This window comes from Myotis yumanensis, unplaced genomic scaffold (genome assembly GCF_028538775.1).
Source record: "Myotis yumanensis isolate MYYU_CA2020_CCGP unplaced genomic scaffold, mMyoYum1.0.hap1 SCAF_11, whole genome shotgun sequence".
NCBI classification, from domain to species: domain Eukaryota; kingdom Metazoa; phylum Chordata; class Mammalia; order Chiroptera; family Vespertilionidae; genus Myotis; species Myotis yumanensis.
This window is the reverse complement of record NW_027223762.1, coordinates 2245391-2262271: the sequence shown is the minus strand read 5'-3', so window position 1 is coordinate 2262271 and position 16881 is coordinate 2245391. Positions and strand designations below refer to the sequence as shown.

Below are 16881 nucleotides of genomic sequence, written 5' to 3'. Positions count from 1 at the left end.
ATACAACAACATCTCAGGTTGAGGTGTTCCAGAAGAGGGAGCCCCCTGCGCAGATGCAGAGGCAGATACGAGCACTGACAAGGTTTTTGTTTGTTTTTTTAATCCTCACCTGAGGATATACATATAATTTTATGTGTTCAACTCCCCCCCCCCATCTGCCTGCTCAGGCCTGAGTGACAGGGGCAGGACATGCCAACAGCAACGTTCCATGCTATTGCGTGCGGCTGACCGACTGCTGAGGTCTCCGGGGCTGTTGTCAGCGAGGATCTGGTTGGGCTGATGGAAATGCAGGTTGAGGCCGAGCTGATTGTCTGCACAACAGAGGAGTGACCCGCGGGGGGGGGGGATGCTGCCCCAGGGGGACCCCTCGGTCCTCTGCCTCTGAGCTGGACGTATGGATGGCCCACCGGGCTGTGCTTGCCCCGGTGCCTGGCCCCTCCCCAGCTCACCCTCGCCCTGCACAAGCCTTTCCCAGCCCAGGCTTCTCCAGGAGCTGTTTCTAATCGCAGAGCAGAGCGCACGGGCCACGGAAGCACCCTGCGCAGCCACTGTCCTGGTGACCAGAACACACCAGAGCCCCAGACTGGGCTCAGCGCCCCCTGGACTGTGAGCTCGTCTCCTTCTGCTTGGCAGCTGGAGGGCCCGGCCGGCCCAGGCGCTCACAGGCTGTTTGCAGGGAGACCACAGCATCCCCTCCAGGTGTGCAGCCTCTCGGAGCCCAGGCTGCCTCACTCCAGGCCCCTGTGGCTCTGCCCAACGTGACCTCACTGCAGGCCCTTCGGACTGGGCAGGAATGCGGAGCTCGTGCCACCCCGGGCAGGGCACACTCCTTCCAGCAGCCTGGGTTGTGCAAGGCCCACTGCGTGCGGTTTCCTAGCGCTGCAGACCTGGGGCTTCCCGAAGGTGGGGCCCGCTAGGGTGGGGCTCCAGCAAAAATGGGGCAGCGGCAAAGCCAGCAGAGGTGCTGCGACATGCCGGGTCAGAGGCGGGCACCCGGAGCCCAGGAGAAAATAAAACACAACGGCGGCTTCCTGAAGTAGGAGCCTTTGATCAAAATCGAACCCAGGACCCTTCAGCCTGCGGGCCTACACTCTATCCACTGACCCAAACTGGCTAGGGCTTGGGAAGAAATTTGGTGCAGAATATGACCACAGACAGTACAAAAACCCATTTTCCAGGAAGTTCTCCATGTTGAATATTCCAGTATACCTGGATACATAAATGCTTGCTATTTCTTTCTAAGCAAATATGACTCCTTAAATTTGTAACCACCATATACCTTTATAAGCCCTTTTGTGTAAATAAATTAAGAAAAACACCTTCTTCATTAGACGTGTGGCCTCATTTTCGGGTCAAAAAATGTGGTCGGAGCTCTCTTTGTGAAGAAGTCAGAGATTCTTAGATCAGACTGCCAGAGCCTCCGTTTTCAATCAGCCCTGTCAGGCGTGAGAGCATCTTACAGAAAGATCCTGAGACCCAGACAGGGGAGCGATGCCCGGGCTTCCTGGTGAGCTGGTGCCGAGAGTAGCTGACAAAATTGCAGTTGGTCCCAGAACTTAGGTGGGGTGACTAAGGATGCGGGTCCGATGGGCAAGGTCCATGTGCTTTTTGATGGTTTGATGGATGGTTTGATGGTCACTTCCTTTACTCCTGCAGCAAACACTAACATGTCATCTCCAGCCCTGGCCCGTGTCTCCCAGTGGTTAGAGCGCCAGCCCGTGCACTGAAGGGTCTCAGGTTTGGTCCCTGGCCCGGTGGGGGCACGTGTGGGAGACAACCAATTGATGTGTCTCTCTCACATGGAAGTTTCTCTCTCTCTCACCCTCCCTGCCACTACCTCTAAATATCAATGGAAAAATATCCTCGGGTGAGGATGAACAAAACAAATAAAACAAAAAGCTTATCTCCCCGTTGCGGCAACTTCTGGGAGTTAGGAGGCGTCACAGTTAACAAGGACGCGTTGATTCCTCTCAGGAAAAAGCAGTAGGGGAGGAGAGAGTCTGCTGAAAATATGCATCTGCGTGAGGCCAGGCTTAGTCACCACGGCTTTCCATTCTCAAATCCAGGTTAGTAACCCGACTTCATGACTCAGCCCAAGGCCAAGGCCTCCGAGAGCCTGCCTGCGGGCGGCAGGGCCAGCTTTTTGGGAGCAGCGATGCCTCTGTCTCCCCATCTGAGTCAGATGCGCCATCTGGGCACAGCCTGAACTTTCACGGCCCGGCCTGGCTCAGTGCTTGAGCATCAATCTATGAACTAGGGCAGTGGTCGGCAAACCTCGGCTCTCGAGCCACATGCGGCTCTTTGGCCCCTTGAGTGTGGCTCTTCCACAAAATACCACGTGCGGGCGCACACGTACAGTGCGAAGTTGACTTAAAACTTTAAGTAAAGTTTATGAAGTTAATTTTAGGGAACGTTGTGGAGTGAAAGAAGATGTAGTGTCGAGGATTGAGAAAGTATGTTGAGATGGTTTGGACATAGAGAGAGGATGAACGAAAGGAGATGGACGAAACAAGTATACAAGACGAGTGTGGATGGGAGAGTTGGAAGGGGTCGACCTCAGTGAACGTACCTCAATCAGATTGAGGACGTTTTTAGCAAAGGCCAGCTTAGGAGTACCCTAATTAAGTTAATAACAATGTACCTATATAGTTTAAGTTTAAAAAATTTGGCTCTCAAAAGAAATTTCAATCGTTGTACTGTTGATATTTGGCTCTGTTGACTAATGAGTTTGCCAACCACTGAACTAGGAGGTCATGGTTCGATTCCCAGTCATGGCACAGGCCCAGGTTGCGGGCTCGATCCCCAGTGTGGGGTGTGCAGGAGGCAGCCGATCCATGATTCTCTCTCATCACTGATGCTTCGCTCTCTCTCCCTCTCTCCCTTCCTCTCTCTCTGAAATCAATAAAAAAAAATTTTTTTAAGTTCCTTCAGCCCCTCCCTGGGGCCAGCAGTGGGGACCGTATGCACCCATAGGTGCTGTCCTCCAATGGCGTTACCAGCTCCAGGGGCCCACCACTTGGGGAGCTCAATTCAGAAACTAGAGGCGGCTGTCGCCAGGTAGTTTCATTTCCTTGTGGCAAATAAGGAGACGGGGACTCATGTCCCAAACTCTGCTCCCTAAAGGGCGGCTTGGCCCTGGCTTTTCCAGGGTGTCCCCCCAAAAATGTATGCACACTTTCACAGCCAACAGCTCCATTTTGAAAATGACGTGGATTTTAGGAAACACTGCCTTTCGAGTTATTCCAAGTGTGTCTACACATTTCTGGGAGGAACACCCTGTATGGACCACTCGGTCAATTGCATGTTGGTTTCTTCTTTGCAGTTGGCTACACACTCAGCTGACCCAGCTCACGGCTGATGTGCAGAACCCTGCGCTGCATTGTCACACTGAGCAAGACCCGCCCGGACCCAGAGACTCATGCTACTGACGCGGGCGCACCGGCTGCGTCTTCGGGACTGTCACTTCCTGCCCGGCCTCGGCACGTGCACTCGCTGCCGGGCCTCTGGGCCTCGGTGTGCGGGCGCTTAGGTAGCCCTCCACCGGCCAACCACCCACCGCGCCGTCCGCGGGGCAGAGGGCAGCGGCGCGCCTGGTGGCTGCGGCCCGTTACCTGCCACCTCCTCTCCGGACGCGGGGCCCAGCCTCGGGCTCGATGAAGCCCCGCGTGCGTCTTCGCGTGTCCACGGCTGCCGGCCACCGGGTCGGCGGGCACCTGGATGTGTGAGACGTGGTTTCGGGGCGCAGTGGCTGGCGGGGTGGTGTGGGGGGGGCCCTCGCAGAGGGGATTGGCCGGGTGCCCCCAGCACTCTTTCCCGTCAGCGTCCCTGTCCCTTCCGGGGGAGACAGTGGCGGTCGAGTCCTTCCCAGGCCCCTTCTGCGGGAATGGAGGCGGCGGGGTCCACGTGGCCCGCCCGCGTCCGATCTCCTTTCCCTGCCCAAGGGCAGGAGGCAGCGGCTCCCGGCCCGAGGCTGAAGGTCCAGCGAGCGGCGGGCAGTCAGCGCACCGCACCGACTGAAGCAGCGCCCCCGAGGTCCCTGCGGTTTGCTGCGCGTGCGCGGACCTGCCGCAGGGCCGGAGGGCGCGAGGCCGCCGGCGGGGGCGGGGCCTGCGGGGTGTGCGCGTGCGCAGACCTGGCAGAGGGCGCGAGGCCGCCGGCGGGGGCGGGGGCGTGGCCGGCGGGGGCGTGCGCGTGCGCGGACCTGCCGCAGGGCCCAGAGCGGCGCGAGGCCGGGGGCGGACCGGGCGGCGGTGACGTTTAGCCGTCTGCGCCCCCCGCCCCTCCTCCAGGCCCCGGTTGGCCGCCGCCGCCGCGCTCCGCCCCCTCCCTCGGAGGACGCCCGGACGGAACCGATCGCAGCTGGTTTGAGCTGGTGCGTCTCCATGACGACACGCGCGGTGCTATAAGTAGCGGAGCAGCGGCGCGTCGGGCTTTGTCAGTCCCCTCAGCCTCCGCCGCCGCCGCCGCCCCTCTGCCAGCGCTCCGGCGCCACTCGGGCCGGCGGTCTCCGCGGGAGGGAGCGAGGCGGCGGGCGGCCGGGAGGGCGGCTGACGGGGGCGGCCGGCGGTCCTGCGCGCTCGGCGGCGGCAGCTCCATGGGGTCGGCGTGAGGCGTCCGGCGCTCCGAGGTGAGAGGGGCGCCGGGGGTCGGGCGGGGGCGGCCACGTGTCCCTGCGCGCCGGGCCGGGCCGGCGGTCGGAGGCCGGGACAGACCCGCGCCCGGACCTGCGAGGGACACGTGGTCGCAGAGCCGGCCGCCGGCCCCTGACCTTGTGAGCGGCTCCCGCGGGGCCCGGGTTCCCGGGGGCGCGCGCCGGCCCGGGCCCTCCCCGCGGCGCGGCCGTCCTGGCCTGGGGCCCCGCCTCGCCCCGGGCCCCGCCGACGTGGGGTTCGGAGCCGGAAGCCGCGGGGAAGCCCGTTGCTTCCTTCAGCCGCTGTTTCTCTTTAAACCCACGTGGCCCGCGGGCGGCAGGTGCCGCAGGTGTGAGCGCCCGCGCGGTTCGGGCCCCGCTCGCCCGACGCCGCGGAGACCGGGCTGCCGTTCCGCCCCGCGTTCGACGCTTGCTTTGGGTGGATTTTGCTCGGTTGGTCGGTGTGTTTCGCTCTCTGTACGGGGCGGAGGGCCCGGCGGAGAACCAGAGCGTTGCTGGGGCTGAGGGTCAGCCCGCCAGCCTGGCCCGGGAGGAAGGTCCAGCCACGGAACCGGGAGGACCCGGGGGTTTAGGAGGAGCCCGGGGTGTTCGGCCCCAGTTCAGGGCCTTGGACGTGGGAGCCCCCCCGCCCCCCGAGGCTTCCGGGAGGGCCGATTGCATCCGGGAAGCCTAAGCCCTCGGTGCCATGGGGGAGCGAAACCTCTTAGAAAAGTGGGGGAACAGAGGGTGCGTGACTTGTTCAACCTAAGGTTGCGCCGCGTTTAGCTGACGGGGCTGTGTTTTCAGTTTCTGTTGGAATCAGCCCAGGCTTCCTAGCAGGTGCCGATGGGTCCGACCTGTAGGTCACTCGGCCACCGGAGCCCTGGAGGTGTCCCTGGTCAGCCCTCTCCATCGCCAGGTGCTCAGATGAGCTTCAAAGATGCAGGAGAGCAGCGACCTATGTCAGGAAAACGTTCCAGGTTTAAGCCTGAGCATCGCCTTAGCGATAGACACTTAACAAGACCGTAATTAACGCAGGTGCCCCCGCTGCCGCCCACGAGCTGTGATTTATGTACCAGAAGCAGAGGGGTTTGCCGGCCTCAGTCCCTTGCGTGGCCCGAGGGCTGAGTCGGGAGGTTGGCAGTGCCCAACAGTCACGTTAGAGGGAGCTGGAACGAGCTCTGCCTTCAGGGGTCGGGTGGGATGGATGGCAGGCCGTCCCCCTGGGTCTCAGATGCCCGCGGCCAGAGCGAGCTGCGGCCTCGGACCCTTGCCCGGCCTCTGCCCATGCGCTGCGGGCACGGAAGCAGGTTGCACGGGGAAGCAGGCTTTCCCCGGCAGGAAGCCGGTCAGTTTCAGTAATGGCGTTCACCACGGTCATGGTTTATCAAGTCCAAGGACGGTGGCTCTGATTGTTCCGAGCTTTTTGCTTACCCATAAGTCACTCATGTTCATTTACTTAAGCAAATATTGCAGATACTAGAATGCCTGTGGGGATTCCCAGAATTGCTAATTTAGTAGCCATACTAGCCTAAGAATGCTGACTTTTCTGATCAGATACAGCCAGTATGATATATTATGTTGATTTGAAGATGCAGTTTTAAAAATATATGCCCACCCTGCACATAAAATTAGCTCATAAAATTCCCAGGAAACTTGAGAGCACCCTGTAAGTTGAGCCCTGGATGGTTTCCATTATGCCTTTTAGTTACTGGAAATGATTCTGTGTAATTTAAAGTGCTTATGGAGATGCACAGTCCTGTGTATGGGACTTCCGTGTGCTGCTCGGAGGTGTTGAGTCTGCTGTCCACAGATGCTGTAGAGCAGCGGTTCTCAACCTGTGGGTCGAGACCCCTTTGGGGGTCGAATGACCCTTTCACAGGGGTCGCCTAAGACCATCAGAAAACACATATATAATTACATATTGTTTTTGTGATTAATCACTATGCTTTAATTATGTTCAACTTGTAACAATGAAATTGGGGGTCACCACAACATGAGGAACTGTATTAAAGGGTCGCGGCATTAGGAAGGTTGAGAACCGCTGGTCTAGAGGTTTGTGGGTTCATGACTTCTACCAGGAGTAATGGGATTCCCAAACCCAGAGAGTGAGCTGTGTGGTGTCTGAGCAGCCCTGCTTCCTGGGTGGGCGGGTTAGGGCCCAGTGTGTCCACTCGATGTGTCCTAAGGGGACAGCACATCTGTGTTACCAGGCATTCCCGCAGCTGCACAGAGAGGACCCGTGTCCCGTGGACTGGGAGTTCCTGGAGAGCCGCCTCTGAACAGCAATAATTTCCTAAGTCCCGTCTCTTCATTTTCCTTGTAAGTATTCTTGGCTGCTGCACGTTAATCTTGTTGAGAATGACTAAGTATCTAAGGCTTCTGAGTGAATGTCTCCACCCTTTGCAGTGTGTTGCGTTTCAGAACATCCAGAAACCGTGAACATGAACAACGTTAGTAATGAAGAGTTTGACTGCCATTTCCTCGATGAGGGCTTTACTGCCAAGGACATCCTGGACCAGAAAATTAATGAAGTCTCTTCTTCAGTAAGTGTCTGCAGTCCACGCTGGCAGCGTCGCTGGGCAGTGCGGCAGCCGGGGAACTTCAGTGGGGTCTGGGAAGTGTGATGGAACTTAGGGTCTTGTTGGGGAATTTAGAGTTTAATTGGCTGTGGATCGTCCCAAATAATAGTGATATTCATGTCGGTGAATGAATTGAGGTGACGGGAAAGGAGGCCGTGGGTGCACTGTTTACTGCTAAGGCCTGCGTGCCCACTCTTTCTGTAGGACGACAAGGATGCCTTCTACGTTGCGGACCTGGGAGACATTCTAAAGAAACATCTGCGGTGGCTCAAAGCTCTTCCTCGGGTCACCCCCTTTTATGCAGTCAAATGCAATGACAGCAGGACCATCGTGAAGACCCTGGCTGCCATCGGGACGGGGTTTGACTGCGCCAGCAAGGTGAGCGAGACAGACGCAGCGAAGTTGTTTGCTGGGCAGTAGTTGGGGGGCGGGGCTGTGATGTGACAACTTCCCATGTTTCTGTTTCACTATTAGCTACATACGTATAGTGTAACATCTCTTCCTTTTCAGACTGAAATACAGTTGGTGCAGAGTCTTGGGGTGCCTCCAGAGAGGATCATCTATGCAAACCCTTGTAAACAAGTGTCTCAGATTAAATACGCTGCCAATAACGGAGTCCAGATGATGACTTTCGATAGCGAAGTCGAGCTGATGAAAGTCGCCAGGGCACATCCAAAGGCAAAGTGAGTTCCTCCACGAGGGCAGGGTCGGAGATGGGATCTGTATGTTGCCAAACAAGCACAGATTTCCAGTTGCTGATTTTTGTACTCCAGTCAATTATCTGTGCTGGGTCAGGGGCAGCGTGGGAAAGAGCTTAAACCCTCTTGGTTAGGAAAGCCGTGTGAGACTCACCAGAGGACCAGAGCCCCGAGGGGTCTGTGGTTAGCGTGTCCGTGGGCCGCCCTGTAACGTCGGTGTGCTCCCCGTGCTTCTAGGCTGGTGTTGCGCATTGCCACCGATGACTCCAAAGCAGTCTGTCGTCTCAGTGTTAAATTTGGTGCCACACTCAGGACCAGCAGGCTTCTTTTGGAGCGGGCCCAGGAGCTGAACATCGATGTCATCGGGGTCAGGTGAGACCGTGGTGGGATGGTTAGAGCCTAAGACAATGCAGGTTTTACAGTTTGTTCCCCACTGTGAACAGTTACCTTCAGAAATAATCAGTGGCGTGTTCTCCTTTTTATCGCCTCAGCTTTCACGTGGGCAGTGGCTGTACTGACCCTGAGACCTTCGTGCAGGCCATCTCTGATGCCCGCTGTGTCTTTGACATGGGGGTGAGTATATGTAAACCCGCGGTGTGAGGTGGGCAGGGCCGGCAGAACTAGTCTCAATTCTAGAATCGGCCTTTGGAGGAGTCCTCTCATTGCAGAGGCTGAAGCCTCCTCCATTCTTCATGACTTGTTACAGATCTCGCTGTTTGACCTAATTTTCTTGCCTCCAGGCTGAGGTTGGTTTCAACATGTACCTGCTGGACATTGGCGGTGGCTTTCCTGGATCTGAGGATGCAAAGCTTAAATTTGAGGAGGTAATTCATAGCAAAGCTGATCAGCGGTAGCTGCTTTAGCAAGTCCCCTAGTGGAGTACTTTACAACGAAAGTGTTTTAGCTGATAACCAGAGGGACTATACAAACATGAAAATAAATGTCCTGAGCGACTTTTGTGCTATTTAAAATTGTACTTAATATTCTTTGGTTTTCTAAAATATGAGTCAATTCCTAAAATGTCTTGGGAAACAAGAAATGTTGCTGTGGTGATGTGAGAACACACTGACTTTAGTACAGCAAGTGCTCACTTATGTCATTAATAGGTTCTGTGACTTTAAATGAGACAACTTAGAACAAAACAGTTGTTTTATCCTGGGCTAATGGATATACATGAGGGTTCAGCTCCTATGGCTGCTCATGTGTTACAGCAAAATGACAACATTTGAACAAAGCGACGTAATTGGGGGACCTGCTGTTCATCTTTATACCAAATGTGCTTTGCTAGAACTTGTATTTCCTCTATTAAAACATTAAGTGTTTAGTCACTTAGGAAGTTAAGCCCCATTAAATGGTGTTGAAGTTTATAAACTATCCACATAGTTGTTTGTTAAAATTATGTGAGGTTGACAGAATAGAGTTTTATCTTGTTGGCATGTATTTGCTAGATAAAAATATTTGGGGGCACTCTGATCCCTGAGTAAGTAGTAATACATTTGTTTTATCGTTTGATAAAATGGTCCCTATAACATCTTGGAGGACAGAAGGATAGCTAGAGGGGGATCCAAGGGAAACCACGGGGTTCGCAGGCTGGTTCTGAGGGGCAGTGTTTTTGCTGTTGCCCGGTGATAAGAGCCTCTGCTGAGGCTGTGCAGACCTTTTATATCACATCACGGCACTGCGCTCTCTCCACCGCCTGGTTCCCCTGATGGCTGGCTGCTCTTGTCTGTCTGTCTGTCTGTCTGTCTCACTCTGTAGATCACCAGTGTAATCAACCCAGCCCTGGACAAGTATTTTCCATCAGACTCGGGAGTGACGGTCATAGCTGAGCCGGGCAGATACTATGTTGCATCAGCTTTCACGCTTGCGGTTAATATCATTGCCAAAAAGCTGGTCTTGAAGGAACAAACGGGCTCTGACGGTAGGTATAACGGGGAAGTTGATGCACATGTAAGTGGAAGCTGGTACAAAGGTGGTCACTGAGACTGATCTTCCTCCTAGATGAGGAGGAGTCGAGCGAGAAGACCTTCATGTATTACGTGAACGACGGAGTGTACGGGTCATTTAACTGCATCCTCTACGATCATGCGCACGTGAAGCCCCTGCTGCAGAAGGTACCTCCCGTCAGTGTACTGTGTGTGCGAGGGAAGATGCTTGGTCATAATGAGTGTAACTAGGTTCGTTTCTCTCTCGAATGCAGAGGCCCAAACCAGATGAGAAGTACTACTCATCCAGCATCTGGGGACCGACCTGTGACGGCCTCGATCGCATTGTGGAGCGCTGCGGCCTGCCCGAGATGCACGTGGGGGACTGGATGCTCTTTGAGAACATGGGTGCTTACACCGTGGCTGCTGCTTCTACTTTCAATGGGTTCCAGAGGCCGACGATCTACTATGTGATGTCAGGGCCGACATGGTTAGTGACAGTGCGTGTGTGTGGCCTGATAAGAGAGACCTTGGGCGCTCTCCCTTCCAGGAGCCCTGCACCTGTCCCTCTCCCCCCTTCTTCCCCTACCGCATGCAGCTCCTAAACTCAGTTCCCACGGGACTTACTACCAGGGCAGCAGTGGGCAGCTCGTCCTGGGCTAACCCCTGGACTGGTCTCCAAGGCCCTCTTTCTGCCTTCTCGGCCCCACCCAGTCCCTCTCCTTTTGCTGCTTCTGTTCTCAGCCCTTCCTTGTCCCCAGTCCTTCCTGGTGTCAGTGTCCCCAGCTTTAGTAAATGTACTTTTTAGGGGAAAAAAGGAATAGATATCTTCTTCGATTTATGCTCACTCATCTCTCTAATTGAAAGGAATTATGTTGCTTGATTAAATAGAACGTTTTTTACGTTTATTTTCTCCCTATTAAGGGAGATGCTCTAGAACAGCGGTTCTCAACCTGTGGGTCACAACTCCTTTGGGGGTCAAACAAGACCATCGGAAAACATATATAATTACATATTGTTTTTGTGATTAATCACTATGCTTTAATTATGTTCAATTTGTTACAATGAAATTGGGGGTCACCACAACATGAGGAACTGTATTAAAGAGTCACGGCCTTAGGAAGGTTGAGAACCACTGCTCTAGAAAATTTGGAGAATACAAATGGATGGAAAAATCTCTCCAGTAATTGTGATTTGGATTTTCAGATGGTCCCCGATCCATAACCATTTTAGAAAAGTCTGGTTAAGATATTTCTGTGTGGCAGGAATATTTTAATGGATGCATGTGACCTGTGGTTTCCTTATTGCCCAAAAGGGGTTCCGGAGAAATGCTAGCTTTAGAAATACTAGGTGCTTCCTCATGACAGGGACCGAGGAAGGAAGTGGCTCATGGATAAGTTACTGGGAGCTGCTCGGTGTGGTGACTCGGGTTCCTGAATGTGCCCTTCTCTCTCTCTCAGGCAACTGATGCAGCAAATCCAGAACCGCGACTTCCCATCCGAGGCGGAGGAGGACGCTGGCGCCCTGCCTGTGTCCTGCGCCTGGGAGAGCGGGATGGAGCTCCTCCCAGCAGCCTGCGCGTCAGCCCACGTGAACGTGTAGACACCATTCCTGTAGCTGTTACGCGAGTGTAGCTTGACTTAAGGGATTTGGGGGGACCACTTAACTTAATGATTGCTAGTTTGGAATGTCTTTGTAAGTGGGGGTGGCACAGATGGAACAAGGTGGAAGGCCTAGGCGACGGGGTCACACTTACGCGTTCCTATGGAAACTATTTGAATATTTGTTTTATATGGATTTTTATTCAATTCTCAAACATGCTACCACAGAGCGCCCCTCAGCTGCCAGGCAAGCATTTGTAGCTTGTGTGTTGGCAGAACCAACCCGAGGCTTAGTGTTGTGACCTGTTTTAACAATAAAGTACCTTGGAAATTAGGCCTTGGGAGATCTTCAGTGTGTCTGTTCCACACGGCTCGCCTTGCCTGTGTTTTTACAAGTGGGAATCCATGTTTTCATTTCCCCAGAAGACTTGAGAGTTGGTGAAACTCCTCGGACATGCCTTTTCTGTTGGGCATTTGTGTCAGCTCCATGAGTCCTGCACGAAGTTTGCTGGGGATTCTGGAAGGGAGTAGTTCTAGCCCAGCCGTGGGCAAACTACGGCCTGCGGGCCAGATCCAGCCCGTCTGAAATGAATAAAACTAAAAAAAAAAAAAAGACCGTACCCTTTTATGTAATGATGTTTACTTTGGATTTATATTAGTTCACACAAACACTCCATCCATGCTTTTGTTCCGGCCCTCCGGTCCAGTTTAAGAACCCATTGTGGCCCTCGAGTCAAAAAGTTTGCCCACCCCTGTTCTAGCCCCAGGCAGCTGGAATGAGCAGGATGGATGAGCAAGGCCATGTCTCTGCAGCTGGCAGTGGCCAACGTCTACCCTCGTGGCTCAGTCTGCCCGAAGGTCCACAGGTGCTGGGACTGCAATGCCCGAAGCCCCTGGTGACTGGCCCCATGCTCCCGCCCGTCCCAGCCAGTGCCCAGGGGAGGTACATGAGGCCTTGGAGATCTGCCTGTAGACCCTGTAGACCGGGGCGTTTCCTCCCCACCTGGGCAGGCTGCGTGGGTACAAGTCAGGGATGGAGTGCACTTGGCAGTCAACTTAATAAATCCAGCAACTCTCTCTTGTCGATCTTTGCCTTCTTCTCTGACCGCTACATCCCCCCCAAAAGTAGGCCCGTGCAGAGGCGGCTGCACCCACAGCCATGCACAGGCCGCTGCACTCCGAAACAGCAGCTTCTTCACCTTCCCACTGGCCATGTTTCTTGCCTCCACCCTTCTCCATGGGTTTGGCTGGGGTCTGGGTTCAGTGAGGCTGCCGGGTGGGCCCTAGTCCACTGTGACTGGTGTCTCTTACGAAAAGAAAGCGACCCCGGGTTGTTCCCCCCGTGTGGGCCCAGCGCTCCTACTGACTGTTACGAACGTCGGTTTCTTGGGTGTGGTTCCCTCACTTCGGGCTCAGATTTTTAAAAAGAAAACAAGAACACCATTCGCAGTGGCTTACCAAAACTCCCCAGGCGTGTGCTGTGCCAACCCTGCACTCGCCGAGGGAGGACCCGGCGCCCCGGGGAGGCTGGACTCCCTCTGCTGGGCTGTGGAGCCTCAGGTCTGCTCCATGGGCACCCCAGCAGCATCTGTGGCCGGATCAGATTGCTCAGCCATTTACGCCTGTGGCGCTCTCCCCGACTTCCCAGCCTCTCCGTTCTCAGGTGGTGTGGTGTGCAGGTGAGGGCGTCTGTGAGGAGGGAGACACGTATTGCTGCCCAAACTTACCAATAGATAGATGGCATGTGAGGTCAACGTAAAACCGCGTAACCCCGTTTTATGGCAGACGCCTGTGAACACCTGGCCCAGCTTCTGGGAACCGGGCTGGGAAACTAAAGTGCTCGAAAACGGTAAGCAGCTGCTCACATCGGAGACCCCGATGCCTGGATTTCTACAGAGCGTTTTTACAGAAGAGTAAACTCCAGTTTTAACTTGTAAGTTAAGAGCCAAAGATGAAATGCGAGTGTCGTGTGACTCAGGCCGGTGGAGGGCCCACTTTGGTTAGTGAGCGCTCCGTGAGCCGTTAGCAGGACCTACTCGGATTTCCCGATTTTCCAATGCCTGCTGTCTATTTTGTTGTTAATCCTCACCCAAGGATATTTTCGCCATTGATTTTTAGAGGGAATGGAAGGGAGGGAGGGAGACGTTGATGTGCGATACATCGATTGGCTGCCTCCCGTACGTGCCCCGCGGTGGGGGGAGGTAGGGTTGGAGCTTGCAACCCTTGACCAGAATCAAAACCTTCAATCCGCAAACCAACGCTCCAAGTACTGGGCCAACCGGCTAGGGCTGCCTGCTACCCATTTAAATGTTAGCTCTGGCCACACTAAAACTCGCCTGCATCTTCCTCGGTAACGATGAAGCTCTGAGAGGTGCCGGGGCGGGGGGGGGGGGGGGGGGGCAGGCGGGGGGGGGCATTACCAGAGTGGAGGGTGACACTGCCAGTCAGAACCCCCTGGGTGCCAGCCTGGACCAGCCACTCCCCAGCCCCTGGCACCGCCTGAGTCGGCAGACAGATACCATACGTGACTGAGCTTCAACCTGAAATGACAGAAATCCTGGAGCTGAGAGTTTGCTCTCTGCCGGGCAACGGGACCGGAGCTCAGTGGAGATGAAACTGGGACCCAGTAAAGACAGGTCCCTGGAGGCCATGGCCTGTGACTGGGATTGGACACTCCCCATGTTAGATGAGCTTTAGGGAGTCATTGTAACGTGAACCGAAACCTGCTGCGCTCGGCTGCCAGGCCCTGAGCGGAAGCCTTTCTGCGGGGAGCTCTCCAACCCCGCGGCAGCCCCGCAGGCGCCTGACTCATGTTTCACGGAGCCGGGAAAACCCATGGACTCGCAGACAGAACTCACATATGGGAAGCCACCTGGAAGCTGGCCAGTGGGGAGCTGGCTTCAGCGCCAAGACCCCCTGCTGTGGGTCGATGCCCTAACCCCTCAGCCCTATGTCCCCTAAACCCGTGGTCGGTAAACTGCGGCTCGCGAGCCACATGCGGCTCTTTGGCCCCTTGAGTGTGGCTCTTCCTAAGCCTTAGGAGCACCCTAATCAAGTTAATAACAATATACCTACCTATATAGTTTAAGTTTAAAAAACTTGGCTCTCAAAAGAAATGTCAGTTGTTGTACTGTTGATATTTGGCTCTGTTGACTGATGAGTTTGCCGACCACTGCCCTAAACCCATCACTTTTTTTAATCCTCACCCAAGGATATTTTTCCATTGATTTTTTTAGGGAGAGTAGAAGAGAGAGGGAAAGACAGAGAGAAATATCAATGTGAGAGAAACACATCCATTGGTTGCCTCCTGCATGAGCCCCAACCAGGGCCCAGGTTGGGGAGGAGCCTGCAACCAAGATACGTGCCCCTGACTGGAATCGAACCCGGGACCCTTTGGTCCGAAGTCCAATGCTCTATCCACTAAGCAAAACCGTCTAGGGCTAAATCCATCGCTTTTAAATATATATATATACATTTTTATTGATTTCAGAGAAGAAGGGAGAGGGAGAGATAGAAACACCAATGATGAAAGAGAATCATTGATCGGCTGCCTCCTGCACACCCCTCACTGGGGAGTCAAGCCCGCAACCCCGGGCCTGTGCTCTGATGCGGAATCGAACCCTGACCTCCTGGGTCATAGGTCGACGCTCACCACTGACCCACGCTGGCCAGCCCCTCAGCCTCTTGTTTTGCAGCTGGGATGCAGGCCAAAGAGGCCAAGTGATTCGAGTCAAGCAAGGCAGCTAATCAGGAGGGCCTGGGAGGAAATAGGTCCCCGCTGCCCTGGCCATTTGCTGAAGAAGAAAACCCGAGGCTGGAATGAGGCCCTTTCTGCGTCCCCCCCAGCGGGGACGGGGCTCCAGTCCTTGCCGTACCCCAGCCTCACCCCAGCCCAGGGCGGCGGCAGCGGGTGGCCAGGGCACCTGTGGCTCCCAGCCCTGTGGGGTTGGCACCGTGAGCTGTGGTCATGCGTGGGCTCGGGCTGCACTGACCCCGCTGAGTCCAGCCTGGCAGTGACCAGGCCCCCCACGGTCCCACCCCCGAGCTGGAGGCTGGTGCATGTGCACCTGGCGGGTCATTAGCGGGAGGTCAGGGATGCTCTGGGCTCCGGGCGGAGTGAGCACCTGGGAATCCCTGCTGCTGTCCTGGGCCCAGAAGGATTTTCCCATCCTGACTCCAGATGAGGAGGGTCAGGTCGTGAGGGGACAGTCTGTGCCTCTGGCCACAGGGGTCACCGAGGTGGAGCCTGAGTCCAGGTGACCTTCCTCGGGCTGTGGTCTCAGTGTGAGCAGGGGTCTCAGGGCCTCTGAGCCGGCCGAGCTCAGGGGGCCTGAGCTGGACTGAGGTCAGCCATTGGCATGACCCTCATGTGCCCTTGCCCTGGGGGTGCCTGGGAGCTGCCCCTCCAGTGTCTGACCGGCCCGGACTGTGCAGGCTCAGCCCCAAGGCTGACACGTGGGGCTGCCAGACCCAGCAAGTCAGCACGTGAAATATCACCAGACACGTGCACGCTGGAAGGTCATTTGTTGTTTCTCTGAAATTCAATTTATTCGGGCGCCTATTGCCCAGGCCTCTGAGTCCAGGGTACCAGGCGCCCAGCCTCACATTCCGGAGGCTGGGTCACTCCGGAAACACCAGGCTCTGGGAGGCCTTAGGGATGCAGACATCCTAGCCCGGGAGGCCCTCCCGGCCACAGCCACCAGGGGGCAGCAGCGCCCAGCGCCCGAGCTCCTCTGCAGGTGGGGCCCTGACCCAGTTCCCAGGTCACCCAGTCCCTCAGCAAACGCTGGCGGAGCCGATGGGGACAGGGCTGTGGGGACAGGGCTGTGGCCTGGCTCAGAGGGAGATCCAGGGCTTGAGGAAGGGGCTCCCGCAGCCTGTCCCCAAACCAGGCTGCTCCCAGAAACTCCTCCTGAGCCCGACAGGGGAAGACCCCCAGCCCAGCCCGTGAACAGCTCCTGGGGCCCTGCAGCCTGTGCCTGCGGCCCCTGCCTGTCGGGAGTGGGCGATGCCCCCAGTCACCTCCTGAAGTGCCCACAGGGCCCGCAGCCCTGGGCTCTGCTCACAGCCGCCCCGCCCTGGCGTGCACAGGTGGGTGCTGTGGGAAGGGAAGGGTGCTGCCTTCACCCATCCTCCCCACCCCCCACCCACGGAGCTGGCCCTGAGGCCAGGGTCCAGGTCCACCCCCATGACCAGTGTCGCCTGCTTCCCATCTCTGCACGTCTCCATCCGAGCACTTCCCACACTGGGACTGCCCCACCGGGTGCCGGGTCCTAACCCTGGCTCTGACCTCACATCCACAGGAGCAGGGGCCACCCCAATGCCAGGCCCAGGTCAGTGCCCCTGGCTCCCAGAGTCCTGTCTGGCTAGTGGGACAGGGAGGGCCTTGTCCAGGGTCAGGGAGCCAAGCTGGGACGTGTGTGCCAGGCCCATGTGGGTGCATTT

At 56.0% G+C, this 16881-nt stretch overlaps 1 protein-coding gene across 1 annotated transcript; it reads left to right on the top strand.

The window, feature by feature from the left end:
- The first annotated feature begins 4437 nt into the window (after positions 1–4437).
- ODC1 (ornithine decarboxylase 1) lies at positions 4438–11770 on the top strand. Its single transcript, XM_070428675.1, has 12 exons — positions 4438–4627; positions 6844–6952; positions 7040–7176; positions 7417–7590; positions 7723–7895; positions 8148–8282; positions 8402–8483; positions 8651–8734; positions 9669–9831; positions 9912–10024; positions 10111–10325; positions 11296–11770. The coding sequence occupies exons 3-12, from the start codon at positions 7075–7077 to the stop codon at positions 11435–11437; spliced, it is 1383 nt and encodes a 460-aa protein (XP_070284776.1). The 5' UTR covers positions 4438–4627; positions 6844–6952; positions 7040–7074; the 3' UTR covers positions 11438–11770.
- The last annotated feature ends 5111 nt before the right edge of the window (positions 11771–16881 follow it).

Coding starts and splice junctions, on each gene's coding strand:
- ODC1 (XM_070428675.1), top strand. CDS start 7,075: ATGAACAACGTTAGTAATGAAGAGTTTGACTGCCATTTCCTCGATGAG. Junction 7,177..7,416: donor TTAATGAAGTCTCTTCTTCA/GTAAGTGTCTGC, acceptor CTCTTTCTGTAG/GACGACAAGGATGCCTTCTA. Junction 9,832..9,911: donor GGAACAAACGGGCTCTGACG/GTAGGTATAACG, acceptor TCTTCCTCCTAG/ATGAGGAGGAGTCGAGCGAG.